This window comes from Botryllus schlosseri, chromosome 3, assembly GCF_051294905.1.
Source record: "Botryllus schlosseri isolate E-star chromosome 3, Bs_hap1, whole genome shotgun sequence".
Lineage (NCBI taxonomy): Eukaryota > Metazoa > Chordata > Ascidiacea > Stolidobranchia > Styelidae > Botryllus > Botryllus schlosseri.
Genome location: NC_137238.1, coordinates 20,826,177 through 20,848,638, shown reverse-complemented (window position 1 = coordinate 20,848,638; position 22,462 = coordinate 20,826,177). Strand labels below are relative to the sequence as shown.

The 22,462-nt window shown below is 39.7% G+C and overlaps 2 protein-coding genes across 2 annotated transcripts in view; one reads left to right on the top strand and one right to left on the bottom strand.

Annotated features, from left to right (window-relative positions):
- The window catches only part of LOC145436036 (uncharacterized), a 450,309-nt gene that overhangs the window by 328,937 nt on the left and 98,910 nt on the right, over positions 1 to 22,462 (top strand). The gene's annotated exons all lie outside the window — the stretch shown is intronic.
- On the bottom strand, positions 2,381 to 18,118 carry LOC145436039 (gap junction delta-2 protein-like). The gene is made up of 9 exons (XM_080313329.1): positions 17,656 to 18,118; positions 14,017 to 14,101; positions 13,824 to 13,956; positions 12,830 to 12,930; positions 9,982 to 10,353; positions 7,848 to 7,983; positions 5,724 to 5,817; positions 3,870 to 5,454; positions 2,381 to 2,703 (listed from the first exon to the last, which is right to left on the bottom strand). The coding sequence occupies exons 1-8, from the start codon at positions 17,808 to 17,810 to the stop codon at positions 5,271 to 5,273; spliced, it is 1,260 nt and encodes a 419-aa protein (XP_080169455.1). The 5' UTR covers positions 17,811 to 18,118; the 3' UTR covers positions 2,381 to 2,703; positions 3,870 to 5,270.

Sequence of the window (22,462 nt, the reverse complement as noted above, 5' to 3'; positions counted from 1 at the left end):
TCTTGAGTCAGGATATGTGTGGTATCCATTATGTGGGCTTGGCGTTATATGCGTTCTATTTATGGAATCGACATTCGTGTATAGTACAGTCTAAAGTCTGTATCATTATCTAGCAAATTACTGTTACACTGGACACCTGTATGCATCAGACATGGGGTAATCGTGATTAGTAATCGTAATCGATTACGACGATTACAGCATTTTCAAGTAATCGTAATCGCAATCGATTACATTCGAAAAAATTCCGAAGTAATCGTAATCGTAATCGACTACTTCCCATATCTAATCGATTTCTCCGTGAAAGAACGATTACTTTTTATTTGTACAAGGACTATGACATAAACTGAACATTCGTGAACCAGGAAAATATGTTATACCTGGTTGGTGACAGCACAAACGTCTGATTTTCAAACGCCACTGCTCATTATTACGTCAGAAGCAGCCTATTAGCTTTGCGCGTCATTGTGTAAGAAGTATCCATAGTAAATAGATATTCGATGTACCTATACGTCGTCCATTAGTCTGATTGTAAGAACAACCGCCGTGCTGTATATCAGGTTATCAACGCGTTCCACACGCCCCTACCTCGCAGCAGTATAATTTATCTCCGCTCTGCCTAAAGTTTAAAATAGTAACTTATGTGTTGATGTTTGGTTATGTTTATGCTTAGTTAAACGCAGTTTGACCGTTGCTGCTTGGCGAGCAGTAGGCCTATCCAGTACGTACGTACACCGGACAAAGAATTGAAATTTTGTACTCGTCAAATAAAACATTGCGGTTTCCACAACGAAACAGTAAAAATAAACAGCTGGTGATATATATATATCATAAGCGAGCCGTTTTGCCATTTCTCGTAACGGCAGCTTGCAGTACAATATCTGTATTAAGTTGAAGGCAGAATTTTATGTTCGCTTCGTCTTATTCTCATATATGACTCTACTTGAAACGGGCGCCTATCGTTATTTCATAATTCTTTATTCAACATTGGGGCCTGCCGCCATGGCCATGGGCTTATATATCATGTTAGCCTGGGTTGTAGCTGAAACCAGGACCAAAACAGCAATTCGTCCCCAAGTCCAAACGTTGGTCTTTTGCCCCCGTAAGGGGGGTAATCTCAAGTTGAAGACTGAATTTCGTCAAGAAATTTAGTAATTGCTATATATTACTATTAATTTTTAATCCTCTCTCAGCCCGAAATGGTCCTTATACCTGTAGAGTTTTTTTTTGGTTGAGGTAATCATGGCGTTTGTCGACTACCACAAACATTTACACCAGGCCAATTTTATGCATTTTCGATTCCGTATCTGCCGACTTGTAGCACGGCCCATTTCGAAGCTTTTTGTAAGACACCGCTTACGTGGGTGAGGCGGCGAGGAGGAGCCTAGATAAACCTCCAACACTTGAGCAGGAATTCCGAAGTCGACCTCGTTCAGACTCGAACCCGCAACCCATTGGTGTTGCAGCCGTTGATTATACCACTGCGATATCTCGCCACACAATTACCTACCTGTAGAGCTGGGGCAACGTAATTCATAATTATGACCTTCTGGTTTCTTGTTATAATTACTTTAGTCACTTAGTGTATGTTCTTAATTCGTGATCTCCGGTTTGTTATGTAATCAAAAGATATTGTAGTGGCTCAAACGCAGCAGACTAAAAGCAAAACTTTCGTGAGACGCATAAACAAATTGTCATGTCTTTATATCTGACTGCATGTCTAGCAACTCAAGTTGTAAATTACTATAGGGTCAGTGGTCACATTAACTACAATATCACTTGAAAACATTTCATCATGGTTAAAAAGCATTCATTCAATGCGGCCGTTGAACTTAACAATCTATGAAAATGGGCAATGGATACATTATGACGTAACAAAAAAATGACGCATCTTTCTTAAAGGGAGTTTGTTATCTCATGAGGCCTTTTCAGGGCAATCCATATATTGTCTTCCAACATAGCTTCTAAGATGCAAAATAAATGTAATCGTGAGTAATCGTGATTACTTTTACGATGTAATCGTAATCGTAATCGACTACTTCCTGACTTTGCTGTAATCGTAATCGTAATCGTAATCGCGTCATTCAGAAGTAATCGTAATCGCAATCGATTACATTCATGAAGTAATCACCCCATGTCTGGTATGCATATTCAATGATCATATTAATATGATATATGTTAGGCAACATGATCCGTTCCCAGCTGAAATCTAGCTCGTGTGTTGAATCAGGATAAATGCCGGATAAACACTGTGCTAATAGCCTGTGTAATATGGAGATGGCTACCCAGACCGTTCCTAGTGTGCGCTTTTACCTTTCCCAGAGCCAATAACATGCATGGAAGAATGTAAAATCTGGATAAAGGCATGTGGACTTCCTTGTAGTCATCTGAATTCTCATTTTATTAATAAAATGACATATCTATTATTGTACCAAAAATTGAATCGTGACATAATCTAGATGAAACAATTCTGTGTTTCAAAATGAGTCCAATCTGAAATGCAGTCACACTTGATGCCACAATCGACTTGGTGTGTGTCTAGTTTTATTCCACTCCAGTCTTGTTGCTTGATGGTGTGTAATGTATTGAAATTGTTGAGAGCAATATATATTCAATAATGAGATGAATGGTTGAAATTGGTAGCGGTGATACGTTGCATGAGTCGGACGAGTACGCCTTGATAGGTGCCTGCACAGCAGTATTGCTCTGTAAAATAAACATATTATATATTTTGTGCAGGCTTGATGGATTTCTTTTATGAAGCTGCAGAAAGAGGAAGTCGATGGATAAAACGCAAGAAAATCAAATTTCTGGAAGAAGTATAGAAGCACAAAACAGGAAACTCGTCCAGGAAAATTACAAATTGACGGACAATTATTGCCAGTGAAGTTCAGTTCTCAGAGGAGCATCATAATGTCAAAAGATGCGGAGAAGCTGAAATTTTATGCTAGACTACATTAAATTCTTTCTGAATTGTCCGACTTATCCTACTGACGTCAAATTTATGGTATTGCTGTAAGCATACTATTAAACAATTGGTTTAGCCACATGTAACTGCTTCATTAAATCGCGATTTGGCCATGTAGATATGTGGTTCGTAAAAATGCACCATTTGCATTCATTCATGACTTCTCAAATCTAGAATGATTATTGACTGTCAATAAATCGCATACAACTTTGAAAGGATTGATGGATTGTGGTACACTTACTTTTATGCAGGAACTGTTGACAGGGAGCATTTCAGATCGAAATATTAGTTAAATATGTGGATTCGACAAGAAATGCAAGAAAATGATGGAGTTCAGCTATGGTGAGCCAGGCAATGCTATCATGGCAGAAAAGGGATTCACCATTGAGTCTTAAATCAAGAAATTGAATCTAGATTTAAATATTCCTGCACATGATTTACACAACGTCAAATGCCTGAGCAAGACTGTTCCACAACAAGAAAGATGGCGAGCTAACGTATTCATATTGAACAGCTGATCGGAAGAATCAAGGAGTATAAAATTTTGTTCGGTGTCATACTATGCAGCATTGTGTATCACAACTAACCAAATACGGACTAATTGCATACTCTAATTCAAGATTGAAAATTAAAAATGAATGACGCAACATAATCGGCAATTGTGCAAATTCAGTTCCATTGTGAATATCGCAATGCCTAATAGCATGCTACGGATCGTATTTGCGCGGTGCCAAGGTCAGTCTGTACCAACAGTGCATGTCTAGATATTCCAGTGGTGTGCATTGAAGCTTATTTAGATGCCCAATTTGTTGAATGAACAATTCTCCAGAAGAAAATGTTCTAGGATTATTTGTGTTTGGTGGAATGTTATAAAACTGAAGACACCAGATACACCAAAATCTACCTTGAGGCAGGAGTTGATCGGTTGCGAGTACGGTGGAGAGATTGCTTGTCAATCACAATGGAGCTCATTGATGCTGATGCAAATCGCAATGTAGTCCTTTTAGCTTCAGGTGCTGAATTGTCTTAATCAATGCATATGCACGAGAGCATATATCAGAACCTAATATGAAAATAAATCATGGTTAAAATATCTATTGCAGGAGTCTCTGAAAAAATGTCTTTTTCCTTACTTACCCTGTCTTACAAGTGCAAGACGAATCAATAATGGATTTTCTGAGAACGTGTATTTCCATTGAGTGTGTTATCTCACTTTTCCGCAAGTTGCGATAACATTGGCTGTTCACTAGAATATTGCTTCCAAAAAGAGTGGATTGTCTCCTCAATCTTTATCCCTAAATCGTGTGCGTAGCGCTCCATGAAATACTTCGAAGCTTTCTCCGCGGTGTTAGAAGAAGATGCTGTTCCACTCAAATCCATAAATTCGATAGAATCTCCATAGCTTTCAAGTTTCATAATAAATACACAAAAATTGTGATGTGTGGAAGCAGCTATATTTCATAGTATATATATTTCTGAACATGAGATATGCTTGAAAATTTTGCTCGAGACCTGGAGCCTATGAAATCGTCAAAATATGCATTACCACAATCCTATAGTATAGTATACAACAATCGTCGCTTAATCCGAAAAGTTGTCAAAAACCCGTGTATTTGGACACAGCACGCTGGTGCGTACTTGCCACCATTCATGTTCATCCTAGATTAAAAGCTGCAACTACATACTAGCTCTACGCTATTACTATTCATTAGGGCCAGTCAACCCCAATTCAACGTAATCTTGCTTAAAACCTTCATTTTTCAACCTTTTTCCATAAGAACTCATAGTAAGCTTGCTCGGGCTTGTTCTTTGTTTACATCCTGCTGCAACCTGATTGGTTCGTGTCAAAGGTCACGTAAGTGTCTATTAGGATTTGCTGATTTCGGGCTAATGTATTTCCTTTTCGACTTCTAAGGGCTCTCGTCATGACAACACCGGCAATCGGCATGCTAGGCAATGTGTGCCCGGAGCCTTCGATATTCGCCCTTTGAAATGATGTCATAATAATCGTATTCCAGTTTTGTATGCATGTTGATTGCTTGTCCTCTGATGTGCTCGATGTGGTGTGTTACCGTCTCTAAACGTGATGTAACTGATATGCCAGTTGAGATTTTCATATTCAGGCAACTGGAATATCCAACCTTATTCTGACAATCAGACGGATCAATGGCCGAACAGCTACGCAAGATATCGCCCATGAAATCATTATGAGAGGGCCAAAAGAGTCGGAGAAAATAAAAGCCATGTCCCACTTAATGATTATCGGTAAAATACATCTCATGCTATATCGGATCGGAATCGCCCTTTACAGGTCTTCGTTGTTGTCCGGTTCGTTGTCTTGTCCATCCATTATTTCGATATCACAGTCTTGATCGTACATCTCGTCAACTTCAGCACTGTTAACGGAGCCGTCAGAGTCATCGCTTGACGATGAGCCGGACGTATTAGAGCGATTCGATGCGTCCAGGTAGATTTCCACAAAATTCCATCTAAACGTCGTGTCGCAAAGGTGTTAACAAGATCTCGTAAGGCTTGACGATTATAATGGATTGTTTGCCAAGAACTTATTACTGGGTGAAAAATAAAAATAAACTCTGGAATCATGTCAATCTACGGTCTAGAAATTGATATCGGTTTCGCCCAAAATAGCTTAGCCCCGCCTACCAGGACAAAGCTATTGTGATAGAAGCACGTTCGAATCCATCTGAAGGAAAGCTATCGCTTCAGGGTTATTGAAAATGGGTAGAGTTCTACTTACGAACTATCTTCATCACTTGAATCGATGTCTCCATCGGATCTTGTGTCGTGTTTGAGGCAATTCTGCACACATGAGCCACAGCATAGCTTTGCCACTGAAATGAAAAATGAACAGGTGTAGGTCGAATGAACGACGTTGGTAGGCGACTAGGCGTTACATGAAAACAAGGAGAATGTTACATATGGATAGGCTATACCCAGCATGCAGTTAATGAAAATGCGAACTATATTTACACGATATGTATGCCTATTGCATTGCATTGCATTGCATTGCACGGGTATCAATCGAAAGCTGACTCTGCACTGATTTTTCATTGTTATGGAGATTGGCATTGGGACGCAACAATGGTGTCTGGATCTCTCTACTCTGTCGTTTCGCCAGACAGCATTGTTACGTCCTGAGCTACTCTCTCGTTTCGCCTGACAGCATTGATGCGTCCCAATGCCAATCTCCATAACAATGAAAAATTCGAGGCTGATTGTGGGAGTTCCAGGGACACGAGCGGAATGAAATATATATTTTCGTAATTAGTGGAGACTCAGCTTTCGATTGATACCCGTTTTACCAAAGTTGATGCTCGGCAAGCCGGTCAAAAATGACCGTCAAATTGCCTGTAGCCAAATGGAATTTGTGACGTGATACAATTTCACTGAGGCGTGATATTTGGCTGTGTCGACACCATATAGGACACTATGGTCAAACATACGGCCTGCGCGCCGCATCCGGCCTGCCAGACGATTTCATCCGGCGCGTGAAGCAATTCTGAGTAGATTGAAATGCTTGAATTATCCACCATATATGTAAAACGTTGAGATTTCTTTGTAGGAAATATACTCCCATTAATCCCTTAGAACAGCAAATATCGAGCATGTTCATCGTTCATAGGCCACATTTAAAATACCCGACTGCGGTGTTGCAGTTTCCCTACAGTTACCATTTAGGAACAAATCAACTACATTGAAACCCAATTTCGAGAAAGAAAAATTGCGCACAATCAGATCGGAGTTTTTTGAATATGAACCAAAAAGTAGTTATGCGCAGAAGCGAAAACGCCAATGCGGGTCCGTTCTACGCATGTTACATGGAGCTAGGTACACAAAATAGAACGGTAATGGTCACATTGCAGTATAGCTCTGGACTCAAAGGTACCCGGCCTCCAGATAAACCATAATCGCGATTTAATAATATTAATTAACCTAATTTCAACGCTCGCGTTTGCAGAATATAGTAGGGTCACCATACATCCTCTTTTAAGAGGATTAGTCCTCTTTTTTGATTATTTTACAAGTGTCCTCGGAGGACGCCCTTTTGTCCTCTTTTTTGAGATTTTGTCCTCTTTTTTGAAAATTTAGGTCATATTTAGAGCATAATGCGAGGGATATGCTGTAAATTAGCACAGCAGTGACGCTTAAACGGTATTTTGAGCTCTGAGCGAAAAAGAAGACCTTTTATTTGGCAATGTGGAGGAAGAAACGGTATTTTGAGGTCTGAAAAATTCACCGATTTTTGAGAATTGTTCTCCGGTTTTGCAAGTCTCAAATTTCTGAAAGAGTGTCCTATTTTTAGATTTCCAAAATATGGTAAGCCTAGTTCATAGTCTTTTGTATTTCACACAACACATACGCGAGGCCAACGCTAGATTCCGACTAAAACTGCGCATGGAAATATGCGAGCTCATATCGTTGTTAGGGCCACTGTTTTCGAGTTCACATCTGTACTCGACTGGCCAATCATCGCATTTTTCCAATTTCATTGTCCGCGAATTAAGGTGTTACTAGAATAGAGACCGTATGATCCATAATATATTGTAATAGGTACTATACATATAGGCTTGATAATAAAGTATTCGATTGAAAAACAATCACATGAGGTAGCATTTTGTAATTCGTCGACTGCTCCTGCCCGCAAGCGAACTGAAGGTTTGAATCTGGCCTTCGACGCAATTTGAGTTTGACACCACTGGCCTAGAGTTTGAAAAGCATTGACAGCAGAATACCCCATCATCCTGGATGACGTACCATTACAATATAGGCCTATATGTAATAACTATATCGTTGATACCAGTTGTCAGTAGCTATCCATGATAAATGACAATATAGATAATCTCACAAGAGATACACAAACCTAAAATATCCCGTCTGCGAATCTTTGAAATATGAACGAATTCGCAAAAGCAGAGTAAAATGCATAATATAGTGACTACGAACATGAAGATCAGGACTAGAGTCTTTTCTCCGGGCCTTGATACGAAGCAGTCAACCTGAAAAAAAATTCTGTTAACATTAGGCTTACCATATTTTGGAAATGTAAAAAGAGGACACTTTTTCAGAAATTGGAGATTTGCAAAACTGGAGAATTGTCAAAAACCGGTGAATTTTTCCCACTTTGTGACCGGTTGACTAAAAAAAAAAAAGGTCATCACTTCGCGGTCAGAGCCCAAAATACCGTTTTTTTCTCCGCATTGCTAGGTTGATGACTGAAAAAAAAAAAGGTCATTTTTCCGCTCGGAGCTCAATATAGCGTTTTTCGCTCCGAAATACCCTCCGGAGCGTCACTTATGTGCTAATTTACGGCATATCACTCGCAATTTGCTCTAAATCTGACCTCAATTTTCAAAAAAGAGGACAAAAGGCCGTCCTCCGAGGACACTTTCAAAAAAGCCAAAAAAAAGGACAAATCCTCTTAAAAGAGGACGTATGGTAAGCCTAGTTAACATACATATGTTTGATATTGATCATATAATTTAATGAATGAAAAAGAACATTTGTTTAAAATACAGAAGATTCTCTGAAATGACTAGCGGATGAAATTTGTTATGAACATCCGGTCAGATCTTGTCACTGAAACGTTGAATAAAGTGAATTAGTAACCGAATAAGCCCCATCGGCCGTGCGGGCGCGGTATTCACTGAGGGATTTTAAGAACATTAACCACACACTTGCCAAAGGTGCGAAGCCTGTTACTCTGAACAGTTCATAGCGTTCAATCGAGAATGCCTTCTCAAATAATAGGCCTATATGTGTAGGCCCTGTAGGGATACAATATCATTTATTCGCTGTATTTTACTAGGACGTTGCCAAATACATTAAAACTCCCGTTTGATAGCCTAATTATTGATTTATTGCACCCTCGTGTCTACTATTGTAGTATTATCACCGAGCTTCTAGCTGTAAGACTGACTACTTTTAGACCAGAGGTCTCAAACTCAAATGTACTCGCGGGCCAATTTCCTACTTTTTCATGGCGCGCGGCCCGCAGCACCAATAGCAGGGGAATTCAATGTATTTCCTTGTAGACCTTATTTGACGGGACCTTGCAGACTGACATGCCACACGCATCTTTAAAATGTGATTTACTATTGTGAATTCACGCTTGGCACGATAACATCACATTTTAAAATATTTGAATACAATTGTTGCTGTACTTGGCATAGCTGCTGCAGACACCATGCGAGAGTACAATGCATCAATTTTGCAGCTGGCGGAAATTTGACGTGTCACAATTATAGGAAGAATATTTTAGAATTTTGCAAAGATTGATCTGATATCAGAGCATTATTGGAGCAATACGACCTAATCCTGGTTTCGGGCATAGTCCTGATAACAAAACTATTGGTCATGTCATTACCTATGTCAAAATCAACGTTAGATTTACTTTCGAATACTGGAACAGATCTAAAACAACTTGAATATAATGATTAGCCTACTGTGCCATAGCAATAGAAATGTCCAATCGCCGAAGTATTCAGTGATCCTCCATGCAGTGGTAACTTTTGAAAGTGATGTAATAGTGAAGTTTGGTGAGTAGTTTCAAGCTTCTAGAGTGGTTTTGGGGCGAATTTCCAGTTTTCAAATAAAAAAAGATATATGATAGTTAAATGTTGTCGAATACTTCTAAATCCAAAATACGGTAGCGGGCCGCAGAAAATGGTCTCGCGGGCCGCGTGTTTGAGACCTCTGTTTTAGACAGACACCGTTACAAGCCGAACTCGAAGTGTATTCCCTCCGATCTCGAAGTTTATTCCGTCAACAGACCACATGCGTGTCTGTCATCAAAAAATACCAGAACCAATCGCTGGGCTCAATCAAGCATATCGTAACACCTCAAGTATGCCCCCTACAGAGTTATCCAAGTCATACTCGGCATTCTTTTAAAATATATCGACTACATTCGCAATACTCAATTTGGTGGGGAAATCAGGTCTGGGCATTGGAACACCTGGCAACACAGAATAGAACTATAGGCAAGCGCTACTCACCGGTGTCGGACATGGGTATACAGTGCATCTATACTGTTCAGGTACTTTAAATCCAAACAGTCCGACTTGAATAGAAAGAAAAATCAGTTCTAACGTCATCGTTGTAACACACACACTTTTGTAAGCCTTCTCAAAATCGCGCTCCATATTGTCCACCACGTCGACGACTTTTATCGGTTTTGTTTCGACATAATAACCGGAGGCCACGTTCAGAAAGGGATCGTTTGGATCTTCTACTCCGGGAGTTGAAGTGTTCTCCCGCTGTCTTTGCCTCACGGAACACATTTCACAATCGGCAAGCAGACAGTCAGCCTGATAAGGATCGGGACGCCTTTTCCGGTGCAGTCTGGGAGACTGAGATATATCAGCTTTCTAAACAAGTAATACTGGTATATATATTCTATGGGAACCATGATAACTGGCGATGGCACAACTAAAAATGTCTTAATTTGAAATTCAGGTACAGATTCTGTCAAATTTACTAAAATGCCAGGATCAGAATCGAATTGAAATCGAAATGCAAGATTTGGCGAATTACAAACGGTAACTGTTAGCCTTATCGCATAACAGTTGGATTTAATTTCCAATGGTAATAGTCACCATTATATCATATACGCATGATTAATGAGTAGAGTCATTAGAATCAGGTAGTTGGCTCATGAAATCTCAATAATCCAAAGTAGTTTGAAGTGCTGTCTGCATGACTGAGACTTTTTAAATCAGTGTTTCTAAACCTTGTCGCCAGCGCCCCCTGGGGCGGTTTGGATTTTGAAGGGCTCGGAAACGCTCAGGGGCGATATGGGGGTCGCTGGGCTCAGGAGGCGGTATGGGAGGCGCTGAAGAAAAATGTCGTCATAATAGAGGGTGCATCAATAGGGACATATGATTATATAGTACTAGAACAACAGTTCTATATATCCCTGATTTCTCATTGTAAATTAAAATTCAACAAAATCTGTCAAATCTCGAAATTTTTCGTCACACTGCGCGCGAAATATTTGCCGACAATGTCTGCAACATGTTTCCATGATTCAGGGATTTCTAAAAATCCCTGCCATGATTGCAGTGGTTTATTATAATTCATGTAAAATTAATTGTGCGTACTTCGAGATCGTTAACTCCCCTTTAAAATATTCCCGTCCCGCTAGCTCGGGTTATTTTCCACAAAAATGTGTCGAACTTGGTATTTTATCCCGCAGCGCCCATCGTGTCGAAATCGAAGAAAGAGGCACTTTATCATTTTTGAGAGTGAGAGCCCTTTGTACATTAAAGATGCCTTGGAGATTTTTGGTCAAATGATTGATTACCTAAATATATTTTTATTTGAGAGCTACAAAATACCATTTTCAGAATATTTCTTCATCGTGTCATTGTTTAGTGCTGTGACGCGCAACATCACAAGAACTTTATATAATATGGGTTGCTGTCTTTGGAATACATTCATGACAAAGGTAATGACTTGGGGCAGTAGTACTAAACCCAATGTCAGCATGAGCAATAGGGGTCTTCAAAAAGGACTTTTTTCTCAAATCGTATTGGCTACTTGATAAAATTGTTAGGTTACCTAATTTAAGCCTACACACCAAATTTGGCTTAATTCAAACCAGTAGCCGCATTGCTACAGGAGAAGAAAGTTTCTATTTATTATATAAAAATAAATGACAAAAAATTTGAAAATTTGCAGTTCACCGCATGAAAGTCTAAGGTTGTCTATAGAAGCGATGTTCACCAAATTTGGTTCAACTCCAACCAGTGGAAGCGGAGGTATTGCCGTCGAAAAATTTGGATTTGAATAAAATAGTACTTACGGTGGGCACCACTATATTAAATATAATTAAAGAATTGGTCACCGTAAATTCTGTTTTATTCATAATCCAAATTTTTCGACGGCAATAACTCAGCTTCCACCGGTTGGAATTGAACCAAATTTGGTGAACATCGTTTCTATAGACAACTCATACTCCGAATTGAAAATGAAATACAAATCCCACTTCTAAAAAGCGGAAAGTATGTTTCAAGTCTTTTGTCCGTAAAGCTTCAAAGGTGATCTGCTAAAACAGATTTAACGTTAAAAAAGTCGGATTTTCCGAATCAGCAAGACATGAGCTGCTAGATTACGATATGATAAGTAATTGCTAGATTGCGAAACGGTAGTTTCAAACGTTATTGTGGGCCATATTTTCTGTGATGAAATATTTGATATGGGCGACAATGCGGTGTGAGCGGAACCAAGCAATCTGGTACCTAAATTATATTTCCTTATACTTTCGTGAAACCATATTTGTCACTCCATAACTACTGTGCGCAAAGCGCCATAAAGTTTCTGGGATTTACTTGACTTTTATGGATATAAATGTTGGTACTCCGCGAAAACAGCCCCGAAATTCCTCAGGCTATCTTTCGTATTGGGAGATTAAACTACTTCTACTTGACAAACTGAAAAAAGCAAAAAGTCAGTAAGTAGATCACAAAATATTACGACGTAGAAGTAGAAGTAGAGAAAATCAGATCTACTTGAGTAAGTACCAGAAGTAGAGGAAAACTACTTGGGTACTTCCAAAAAGTAGAAGTACTTCGTTACAGACCACTTCTGGGTGCGCCAGACTTGGGGGCAATTTTCGAAAAGGGGCGCTACAGGGAAAAAGGTCAAGAATCACTGGCTTAATCTAATGTATGGACACTGGACAGGGCACTTTACTTACGACGAAACTCCAAGTAAAGCACACATATTTACTGTAGCAAGTTTGAAGACATATATTACATCGCTATATCGCCTCCATATCGGCGACTATATTTCTACCACACAAACATTCAGATATGGAAGCATGGCAGGATTGGCAGCACTTACGTCAAGCGACAGTATCTCTATTCCTTCGTCGTCTTCAGGCATAGTGTCATCTCTGGTTACGCTTTGTAAATGAGTGACTGGTAGGATTTCGTTTTTGCGCTCTGTGAAGACATTCTGCTTACAATTTGGTATAGAAATTGTTATAGATATATTCGCATTGTGCGCACAACAATAATGACCTCGTTCACAGGAATAGTAAGAATCGTATAATTCAGGCGAGGGCTGCAATATACTAAAGTTAGGATTATAAGCCGAAATACAATCTTCTATTTGAATATATTCTGACTGACGAAACAGAGATAAAATATATATAACAAAACAAATATTGATTTACTGATAATGCGCACGCGTCAATCACATCAACGCGATTGCATAAGCTGGTCATGGTCAATTTACCAATTTGTTAAATACAGGGATCAAAGTCTGTTGTACCGATTCCAAGAACAGTATGGAAAAATATATCTGTGAGCAGCGATCTGCGTTATTTTGTGAAGACAACAGCACCGTAAATGACTGTTGTCTCAAATACTTCATTAATTCGGTTGCTTTATTTTGCAGCTCATAATTTGATAAATTGTGCCAAAAATTAGGATGATTACAGATGTGTTTCAAATTACAAAATGCCAGTAGGATTCCAAGTACTATAATAGCAATCCCTCTTGGTATTCATTCATATTAAAACACGGCTTCAGAAGATTTCGATATAGCGACTAATCATTTCAGAATCACGAATTCGTATCATTGTCTAGTTCCAAACCATATGCACTACGATATCAAATCATTTCAGGTAGGCTATTAGTAACAGGTTGCAAGGCTGTCATTTTCAAGTAATGATGGCTGATTCCCTGAAGATTGATCACTGATGAAAGGTAACGGCCTGGGATTAGGAATCATTGCCACGTTCACAGCCAATCGCGGCTCAGTAGCGGATGTGACATTGTTATTGCATATACATTTTCATGGTGACAAGATAGCCTACTGCACTTTTGCATACTTTCGTAAGAGACGATTCTCTTGCGCCTATTTGGCAGGTTTCCCTTTCTTAAAGTCTTCGGAATCGGTACTTCAGAAACGGATTCCGCCGCGTAAAGAAAATACATTATCGTGGGCGCGAGAGTGATGAGTATCTGGGCAGAAACCGTGAATAAATATCTGAAATATGTGGATGCGGAAGGCGCTCTTCGTACCTGAAATTCCCAGAAGCGCGTCTGCGAGATAGGAGAAAATTCATTGAAGCACATGTTTTCACAGCCAGGTTGTCGAGTGTTGCATCTGTTAGTCAAGTACACTGGTATCATAATACGTGCAGTGTTGTTTTCTAGTATTGTTTAGTAGTATTTAGACATCTATGGTTAAGTTAATGATTGTCATTTTAGACCGTGTTACGCCAGTAGCGAGATAGCGTAGTTAAGTGGTATGATTCACAGTTTCAACACTGGGTTGCGGGTTCGCGACCAACGAAGGTCAACTCCAGGTAGGGTTCTGATCCTATCCAGAACTCCTTCGAACGTGTTGGCAACGTTCTCCTCGCCACCAGACCCACGTGAGCGGTACCTTAAAGAAGCCTAGAATTGGGCCGTGCTTTGGCAGATACGGAATACTAATAAAGAATATCGACCTGGTGTGTGTGACTATTGCAGCCGAAATACACTATGAATGCAGCAATCATCGAAACACCAGCAGGCCATTACTCTCACTGATTTATTCCTGAGATGTCGGCTTATAGCAAGATCCACTTTCGTCCCATACAGGCTTCTGTTACGACGGCGCTTAGCGATCAGGCACATATAGATGAACTTTATTGTTGTTGTTCTGCCACTCATAGAGCTTCGACGTTAATTGTCATTTTACACAAGGCCGGTGTTGTTTTTGATGATTCCGGAACTGTCATCTTGTGATAAAGGTCCAGGTTTGGTCTAGGACAGACCTGGGCAAAGTGCGACCCGCGGAGCTATTCTGTGCGGCCCGCGTAAAGTTGCTTGGAATTCATAACATTAAACCTACTTTTTAATGTTGCTGCGTGGACTAAAACCATAGCATAGACTGTATGAACTGAACCGAAAACTCAGTTAAGTTTCAAGCCTGTTCATTAATATGCTGCGATTTTACACGGCTTGTTTGTTTGTTTTGGGGTATTGATGGTGTTTGTCGATTACTATGGTCATTTACAGCAGGCCGATATCCTTCTTATTTCTCGTAACTGCCGACTTACAGCACGGCTCACCTTTAGGCTTTTGTAAGGAACGCGGATGAGGTAGCGAGGAGGAGCCTAGGTAAACCGCCAACACATAGATTTCGGAATTCGGAAGTCGACCTCGGTCGGACTCGAACCCGCACTCATTGGTGATGCAGCCGCCGAATATACCACTGCGCTATCTCGTCACATTTTACACGGTCTCTCTGTGCTTCAAATTGTTGCGGGGTACGTTTCCAAATCCCTAATTCGTAAAACAAGTCAATCAGTGCCCGTGATTACTATGTGCCATTTCTACATGTACTTCTACATGAAGGATGAACGGGCACGGGCATGTCAACAAAGAAAGCCTAAAGCTGAAATTCAAAGATGGCTTGGAACACTAAATATTTGTCAGGGGTAGAGCCGTTTTTTAGTAGCTAGTGCCGAGCACGTCGCCGTGTTTAGGGAGTATACTTTTAGTCGGTCTTATGACAAAAACACGAAGACATACATCCGGTCAAGGGAGATCGAATTTTAGAAGAACTGCAAGCTTCGTTCAACAATAAGGCTGTATTTCGCCAAGCTGCACACTGCTCGGAAGGCAGCGACCAAGACAATAAACTTTTTAGTATCTCACACACATTTTATTGTCTTGATAGAAACCGCGGAAAGGGGTTCAAAATGTATCATGTTTAACGTTGTTTCGAAATATGACGACAAATAAATATTATTTTTGGTATTAACCGTCATTTTCCCAATTCCTAACATCAACACATCCATACTGTGTAGCATTTATTAGCTGACAGCGTAATTTACTGCTTTCAATTGAGGAATCAAATTAATACGCGTGAGAATTTATCTACAAATTTTGACTCGTCCCGCCAACGTATATTCTGCTTCTCATTTGGCCCGCGGAGGAAAATAATTGCCCACCCCTGGTCTAGGACCTAGGATCAATATGGGACAATGTGTACGCGTACTGGATGATAATGCGGGGTACAGATAAACCTACTTACGTGGGGATTCGGAAGTCGACCCCGAGGAGACTGGTACCCACGACCTAATGGTGTTGCAGTAGTGGAGAGTCCTATTACGCCCTTGGTAAGGTATCATTAGATGATACCTAATTTCCTAAGTATAGTCCGTCTATGTCCACTATGGGCGGGAACCGATTTGAAAACACTGTTTATTATTGTGACAAATCGTAACAATTGTCCGATGACCATGGCTGTCCCAACCCAAGCCTAGTTATGAATTCTTCATTCAAACAAACATTTTATTTTCTATTGAATCGTCAATGAAGTAATCTAACTGCTAATCCTGGTATATAACTGGATGAAACCGCATAAGTTTATACTCAATCGCATCTGACAGAACGTTACTAATACATCTTTCTGGTATAGTCTACCAGATAGAAAGACATCCGAGCGATTTGATAAATCCGCGGATTTGTTATATACAGTGGCGTAGCAGCCACTTGGTGGTTATGGCTCTGCGCCAGGGGCGGCAGGCTCTAAGGGGGCGGCAAAATGAGGCTGCACATTGTACAAAGCTATTGTTCCGAACAATCGGAGCGCCGCAACACAATGACCAATTGACCATGATAATGGAAATTATTCGGAACAATGCCGATTTTCAGTCTTTCAGGCCAGCTTTTAAATTGTATTTCCGGAATCAGGGCAACAATTTCTTTAGTTAGATTAAGATCAGTATTGTTAAATTAGAGCGCTCGGCTGACCTGGCCAACCATTAAATGACAAATTATGCCGCATTTAGCCGGCTCAGCAGTAGGACGGTCCTGGTATTCAAGTGTAACGACTGAGTTGCGCATCCATCCGTAGGTTAGCAATCTATACTCTGGGTTACGATTTGGTAGTATTGGTACAGCAGACCGAGAAAACTGAAAAAGGTAAAACAGTCCTAGGCACGTTTAGGTCCTAGACACGGTCAAGTTGGTAATATTTGTCAACGTTTAAATGACAGATTGTACTTAAATTTATACAAGTGATAATTTAGGCTCGAAAATGGAACGTGTCAAAGGGAGTGGAGCTTTTTTGAGAAAGAAGAACAAAGCAAGACAAGTAGAAATAAAAAAAACACGAGGGAGCTATGCTAAAATTTGTAACCTCTTCTTGTTCAAAAGTTTCTTCAAAATTACCACAGAACGATTCAAATGGAGATCCAGACAATAACGCTGAGCTCCAGAAAGATACTGGAAAGACCAGCTTATCAGCAGAAACGCGACGGACAGGGTCTACCAAGAGTAATAGGCCTACCAATGACATGAATTATGCATTGCCAGTTAGATTTGTAGACGAAGGTGAAAATAACGCCGAACCAGTTGCAGAAGTCAACAATTTGTCCAATGATGTGGCCTCTTGGACTGAAGTTATAGATCACCATTTGAGAGTTGAGCTAGTCAAAGCGGGACCAGAAAGGTATAAAAACAAGGATGTCTCATTTGCTTCCAGCAGATTACTTGAACATGAAACTATATCGAAATTTGCTGAGGTCTACTTGGGGGAGCTGTATTTTCAACGAAAGCCATGGGCGGCAGCACATGCTGCTACACCACTGGTTATATATTCCTATTTTCGGCCCCTACCCGTAGAGTAGTACCGAAGAATCGATTCAATACTAACAAGCTTACCGGAAGGCACCTTGTTCGTCGGCGTACAACGACTCCGCAATCCTATTAACGGAGATAATTCGAAACACGTAAATGATAGTAATCCATATCTTTGCTATCACTGTTGATCTCTTCGCTACGGCATCCAAAATCTTCTCCAATAGATGCCACGACATAGCGCGGCCAATTCACGTTTACTGCGGAAATTCGTCATAATAACATACACAGTATGTGCAGTGCGTTAAAACATGGGCTGCATCCAAGTTGTCATAGGAGTAATATCAAGTGTGGATTGGTTCATGTACATCATGTGTGGCCAACCTTTTTGCTCTCACGTCCGCATTTCGATCACTGATGCAGCCTACGCCGGCATTTCAAGGACATAGTCGCAATGAACTAACCAGGCACCAAATACCTATGGTAAACTGCCTAATGCCCGTAACACGTAACACATAACGAATACATCGAATTAGGTGACCAAAACGTATACGATATGCATTGAATCTAAGGCTGTTGCTAGGGTTACATTTAGAACAAAAATAAATTTGAAACAAACATGTTTAAAACATTTTTGATGATGTTTTATGTTTTAGCAATGATGACACGAATCTACAATTGCGACGCCACAGTGGATTGGCATTGTTATATGATTCCTAAAGAATTAAAATTGGAAATACAGGGTTCACATGACTCCCTTGACATAAAACGGACCTAAAAATACATTTGACCTGGACTATATCGTCATGCAGCATTTTGTGGTCGGCCGTTATCATCATCAGAAGATCCGTTCGGCTCAAGCGATATATAACTACGTGCTATTACTGCTGAACCGGCGTTGATTTCAAGGGTTCCAACCATTCCATATGGTATAGGTCGACTGAGTGCAAGCATGGCCATGGTGCAAGTTGTCAGGAGGCGCATACTGCATGACTTCCCGAAAGTATTTACACAATTATGACATAATTATACCACTTTTGAAAAAAATATGAAGGTCGTCACTTCGGATGTTTTGTGCGCAAGTTCGATTTTCTGTGCGCAGAGACCGTGCCAGCACTGAGCATTTGCGCATGTGCGCAGCTTAGAGGGAACATTGGTTATAAGTAAAGTGTTTTAAAAACCTTCTTGATTTTAACGCAACCCTATTTGTAGTGCTAGCTTTAGGATTTCCCGAGCCCTTTCTATTTAGAAAAATGAACGGATCCATACCTCTCTGATGCCGAATACCGAGAAACGTACGGGTATAGCCTGTCAACGTCGCAGCAAGAAGCAGCAATATGTTTTACAATGCGATCAATATTCGTCACATACTTATGTGCTTAAGGTTGCATTTAAAAAAAACAAGTTTAAAACAAGGCCATACTTTAAAACATGTTTTTTATTGCTTCTTTAAGCCATGGCGTCACGAATATTCAATTGTGACGTCATAGTGGATTGACATTGACAATTGCAAATATAGCTCCTTTTACGAAATATCTGTACTATTAATGTTGAACCGACTATTACGAGGGTTCCAACCATCCTATATCAACATACGTCGCTCATACTACATGTTTTTTGGAAAGTAGGCCTATTTACACAATTATGGCCTAATTTTAGAACTTAAAAAAACACAATTTTGTTTGTTTCAAACAAAGTGTCATAACGCCGTTTGTTTTAAATGCAACCCTAACTGTAATACTGGGGGAATATCTATCCATATTCTAGCTAGACGGTTACACACAATTAATTAACCGCTACTAAATTAGCATGTATTGTTGTACACAATAACACAAGTAGTTCCGAACATTACACCCAAGCTAACTAACCCTAACACTACCTCGCTATTTTAAGTGCATCGTGCTTTGGAACAACGCACTTTACCAGTCGCTGTCTCGATACTCGCTATTTTCCCAGGATGTCAGAAAATATATAAAAAATATATATAGGACCTACATGGGAAACAGATTATCATCGGGTGAACGGATGCCATATATTCTCCACAGTCGTAAGTTGTGGAATGCAAAATTCGATAGCCGTGTATTGAATATATATATAGGGAATGTATATATATACGCAGAAGCTATATTAGAATTAGATGTATAAAATCAATACATGTCCTTGATGAGCTCAAGCTAAAACCAATATCATCTAAGCTGCGTATATACCCGGATGACTATGCGGCGATAAAATAGATATCGCCTGCCGTTAAAATCTAAGACATAAATATGCCATACTTCGAAGAAATCCCTCGGCGGCACTTTGATTTAATCTGTTAATTTTTCGCTTCTCATGGGTGTGCGTTGAAAGAAGTGCGCATTGGCTTTTCCTTCGAAAATCGATACAAAGATTAAGCTTAAAGCTCTCTCCTGGCAATTGCACGGGCAATACCACGTAAGTAATAACGTGACTATAGTCGATATATCGATTATATTCTTGACAGCAATTTTTTAGAAAGGCGTCAAATGATATCCTTATGGGGAATGGCTTGCGATTGTATTTCCGAGCCATGAATTACATCGCTAAATCGTACAATTTATGTTCTATCGTTTAAACACTTTTCTTTTGTTTACTTTAAATTATTCTGATGAGTCAAACGGCATCAATATCACCGTACAAAGTTTACTCTTGTAGCGAACGAGCTCCAGCTAAAATTGCCGAAGAGAAACGATTTGTAAACAGCCTTATAGACAGAATTCGGTGGCTTGGCGTTTTGCGTGGGACCAATCAAGTAAGTATAGGCATAAGCATGTGCGACGATACACTGACGAATCTACAGCTGCAAAAGCAGTAGCAGAAGAGTGATGATAGCTGCAGAATAATCGACCCAAAGGTTTTATTGATTGGCTTACAGTATATCATAATCATAATAATGCAGTGGTTTTTAATATTTTCATCCACTCAAGGCGCACAATGTAAAGTTGAATAATATATTAACCTTGATGTTTTCGGCTGACACTTGTAAGGGGAAATCGTCACCAACTAATGGAGAAAGGAAAAGAACATCGTATATCAGCAATCGCACGACATCACCGCCATCGAAGTTTGAATAATTGAGGATAACATACGGCATAAGCTCACCGTACTGTTTTGTTTATTTAAATTTATATTTTCATTACATTGTTGAATTCTATGTTTAATTCTGTATCTCCAAGAGTCTATATAATGTAGAGTGCAACTTACGATGCACAATGAGATGTGACAAGCAGATATAAGGGTATCGAAACAAAAAGTAAGGTCCCTCAAGTCTCAATCCACCTCAGCTCAATGTCTGATTCAACGTATTCGATCTAAACCTTTCGGCTGTCTTTCTTTTAGATTTAGACGCTTCCTCCACTCTTTTGATGTTTTTGCGCTCGTCGTTCACAGATTATCTTTCTGGGCTTTCTTGCAAAGACACCGTGCGCACAGACGCGCATGGCAGGAGGCCATATCGTATTAAATGTCTACCTTCTAATCTTGGATCATGTCTGATTGTTGTAAGCGTCAAACGTGGATATTGCAGATTTTTACCACGGCATCGGCTGTAAATAAGATTCAGGACACTTGTGAGTGAAAAAATCCATACTATAGTTACATCGTTCATTTGATTTGAATATATAATGATAATCCCCACTCCTGGTCGCACAGCTCCTGTACAGTTGTTACGCAAAAAAAAACAACATTGGTATGATATGTGTCACTGAAAAGGATCACTTTATTCGGCACTTTGCAGTGTGCATGCATTTTCTTCGGAAGGCCTTGCATGCGAAAATTACAGTATAATTTCTGTGATTTCGATCCTTGACTCTCAATCATCTCTACCTCTGCAACCCGTGCCAATTTTTCATACACCTCAATTCTGTAATCTTATCTCAAGAAGTAACAATTTGACTCTATTACTCTTTACTTCAATCTCGTCATTTTCTTTTGAGGGCAGGTAGCTCCCCGGATTATATATGCGTATTTACCAGGTTTACTGCGAATCAAGTATATACTAATAATAATAATCCATACTACGTGGTGTGAATGTAAATGAATCAAACACAGCCATTATTATAAGGCTAAATGTATAGCGCGAAGTGCACGCAATCTGTTCAACTAAAATACACCAAGAAGACTGCGTGGGCATTGCATGGTTCTTATATCAAGAAGCGCACGAGGAAAAATTGTGATGTAGACAACATTTGCAGAATGAAGCAACACGGTGCGTCACCAGCAGTGTACGCAAAACTTCAGTGTTGCCAGCCAACAACTGCTGCTGTTGAACGTTCTTTCTCCATTCTTGGCAAGCTACCTAGTAAGGACAGACAATTCTGCCCGAGAATGTAGGAAAGTATCTATCGTTGTACTGCAACAAATTTTAACTATTTCTATCATAATGCATAATGTAACTACTGGAATTCTTCATAGGTGCAGATTTCATTTAAATATAGTTTTTTCATGGATAAATTTGTCAGTTTGCAAGTCAAGTATTTTCAGGCCAAACTACTTTGTAAGGACAGACAGTTCCAACCAGAAATGAAGATAAGTAGTACAATTATAACATTATGTGCGAAAACACATAATATGCATACATGAGGTCAAAATTACGATTCTTAAGGTCAAAAAATGTCAAAATGTCGATGTTTTGGGTCGAAATCTTCCGTTTTTTAGGTAAAAAAAGCACTCTAGTTATGACCTATTTTTTAGAAATCAGTAGGTCAGGACGAATTGCAGACATTTTTTAAATATAATCAGCCTACAACGTTTGAGGTGGGCCACTGAAAATTTTGAAATCGGAAATTGAGCCGCGTATATAAAAAGGCTGAGAATGGTATGGGATGGTATGGTAGAGGCCTGCGCTATACTTGTACAGCTACTGAATGAAAGA

Excerpts from the sequence above, each read along its gene's own strand:
- LOC145436039 (XM_080313329.1), bottom strand. The coding sequence starts at position 17,810 with ATGTCGTGGCATCTATTGGAGAAGATTTTGGATGCCGTAGCGAAGAGA. Across the intron at positions 10,354-12,829 it reads TAGAGATACTGTCGCTTGAC|AAAGCTGATATATCTCAGTC; the intron begins GTAAGTGCTGCC and ends TTACTTGTTTAG. Across the intron at positions 5,818-7,847 it reads TCGCAGACGGGATATTTTAG|TGGCAAAGCTATGCTGTGGC; the intron begins GTTTGTGTATCT and ends TTTTCATTTCAG.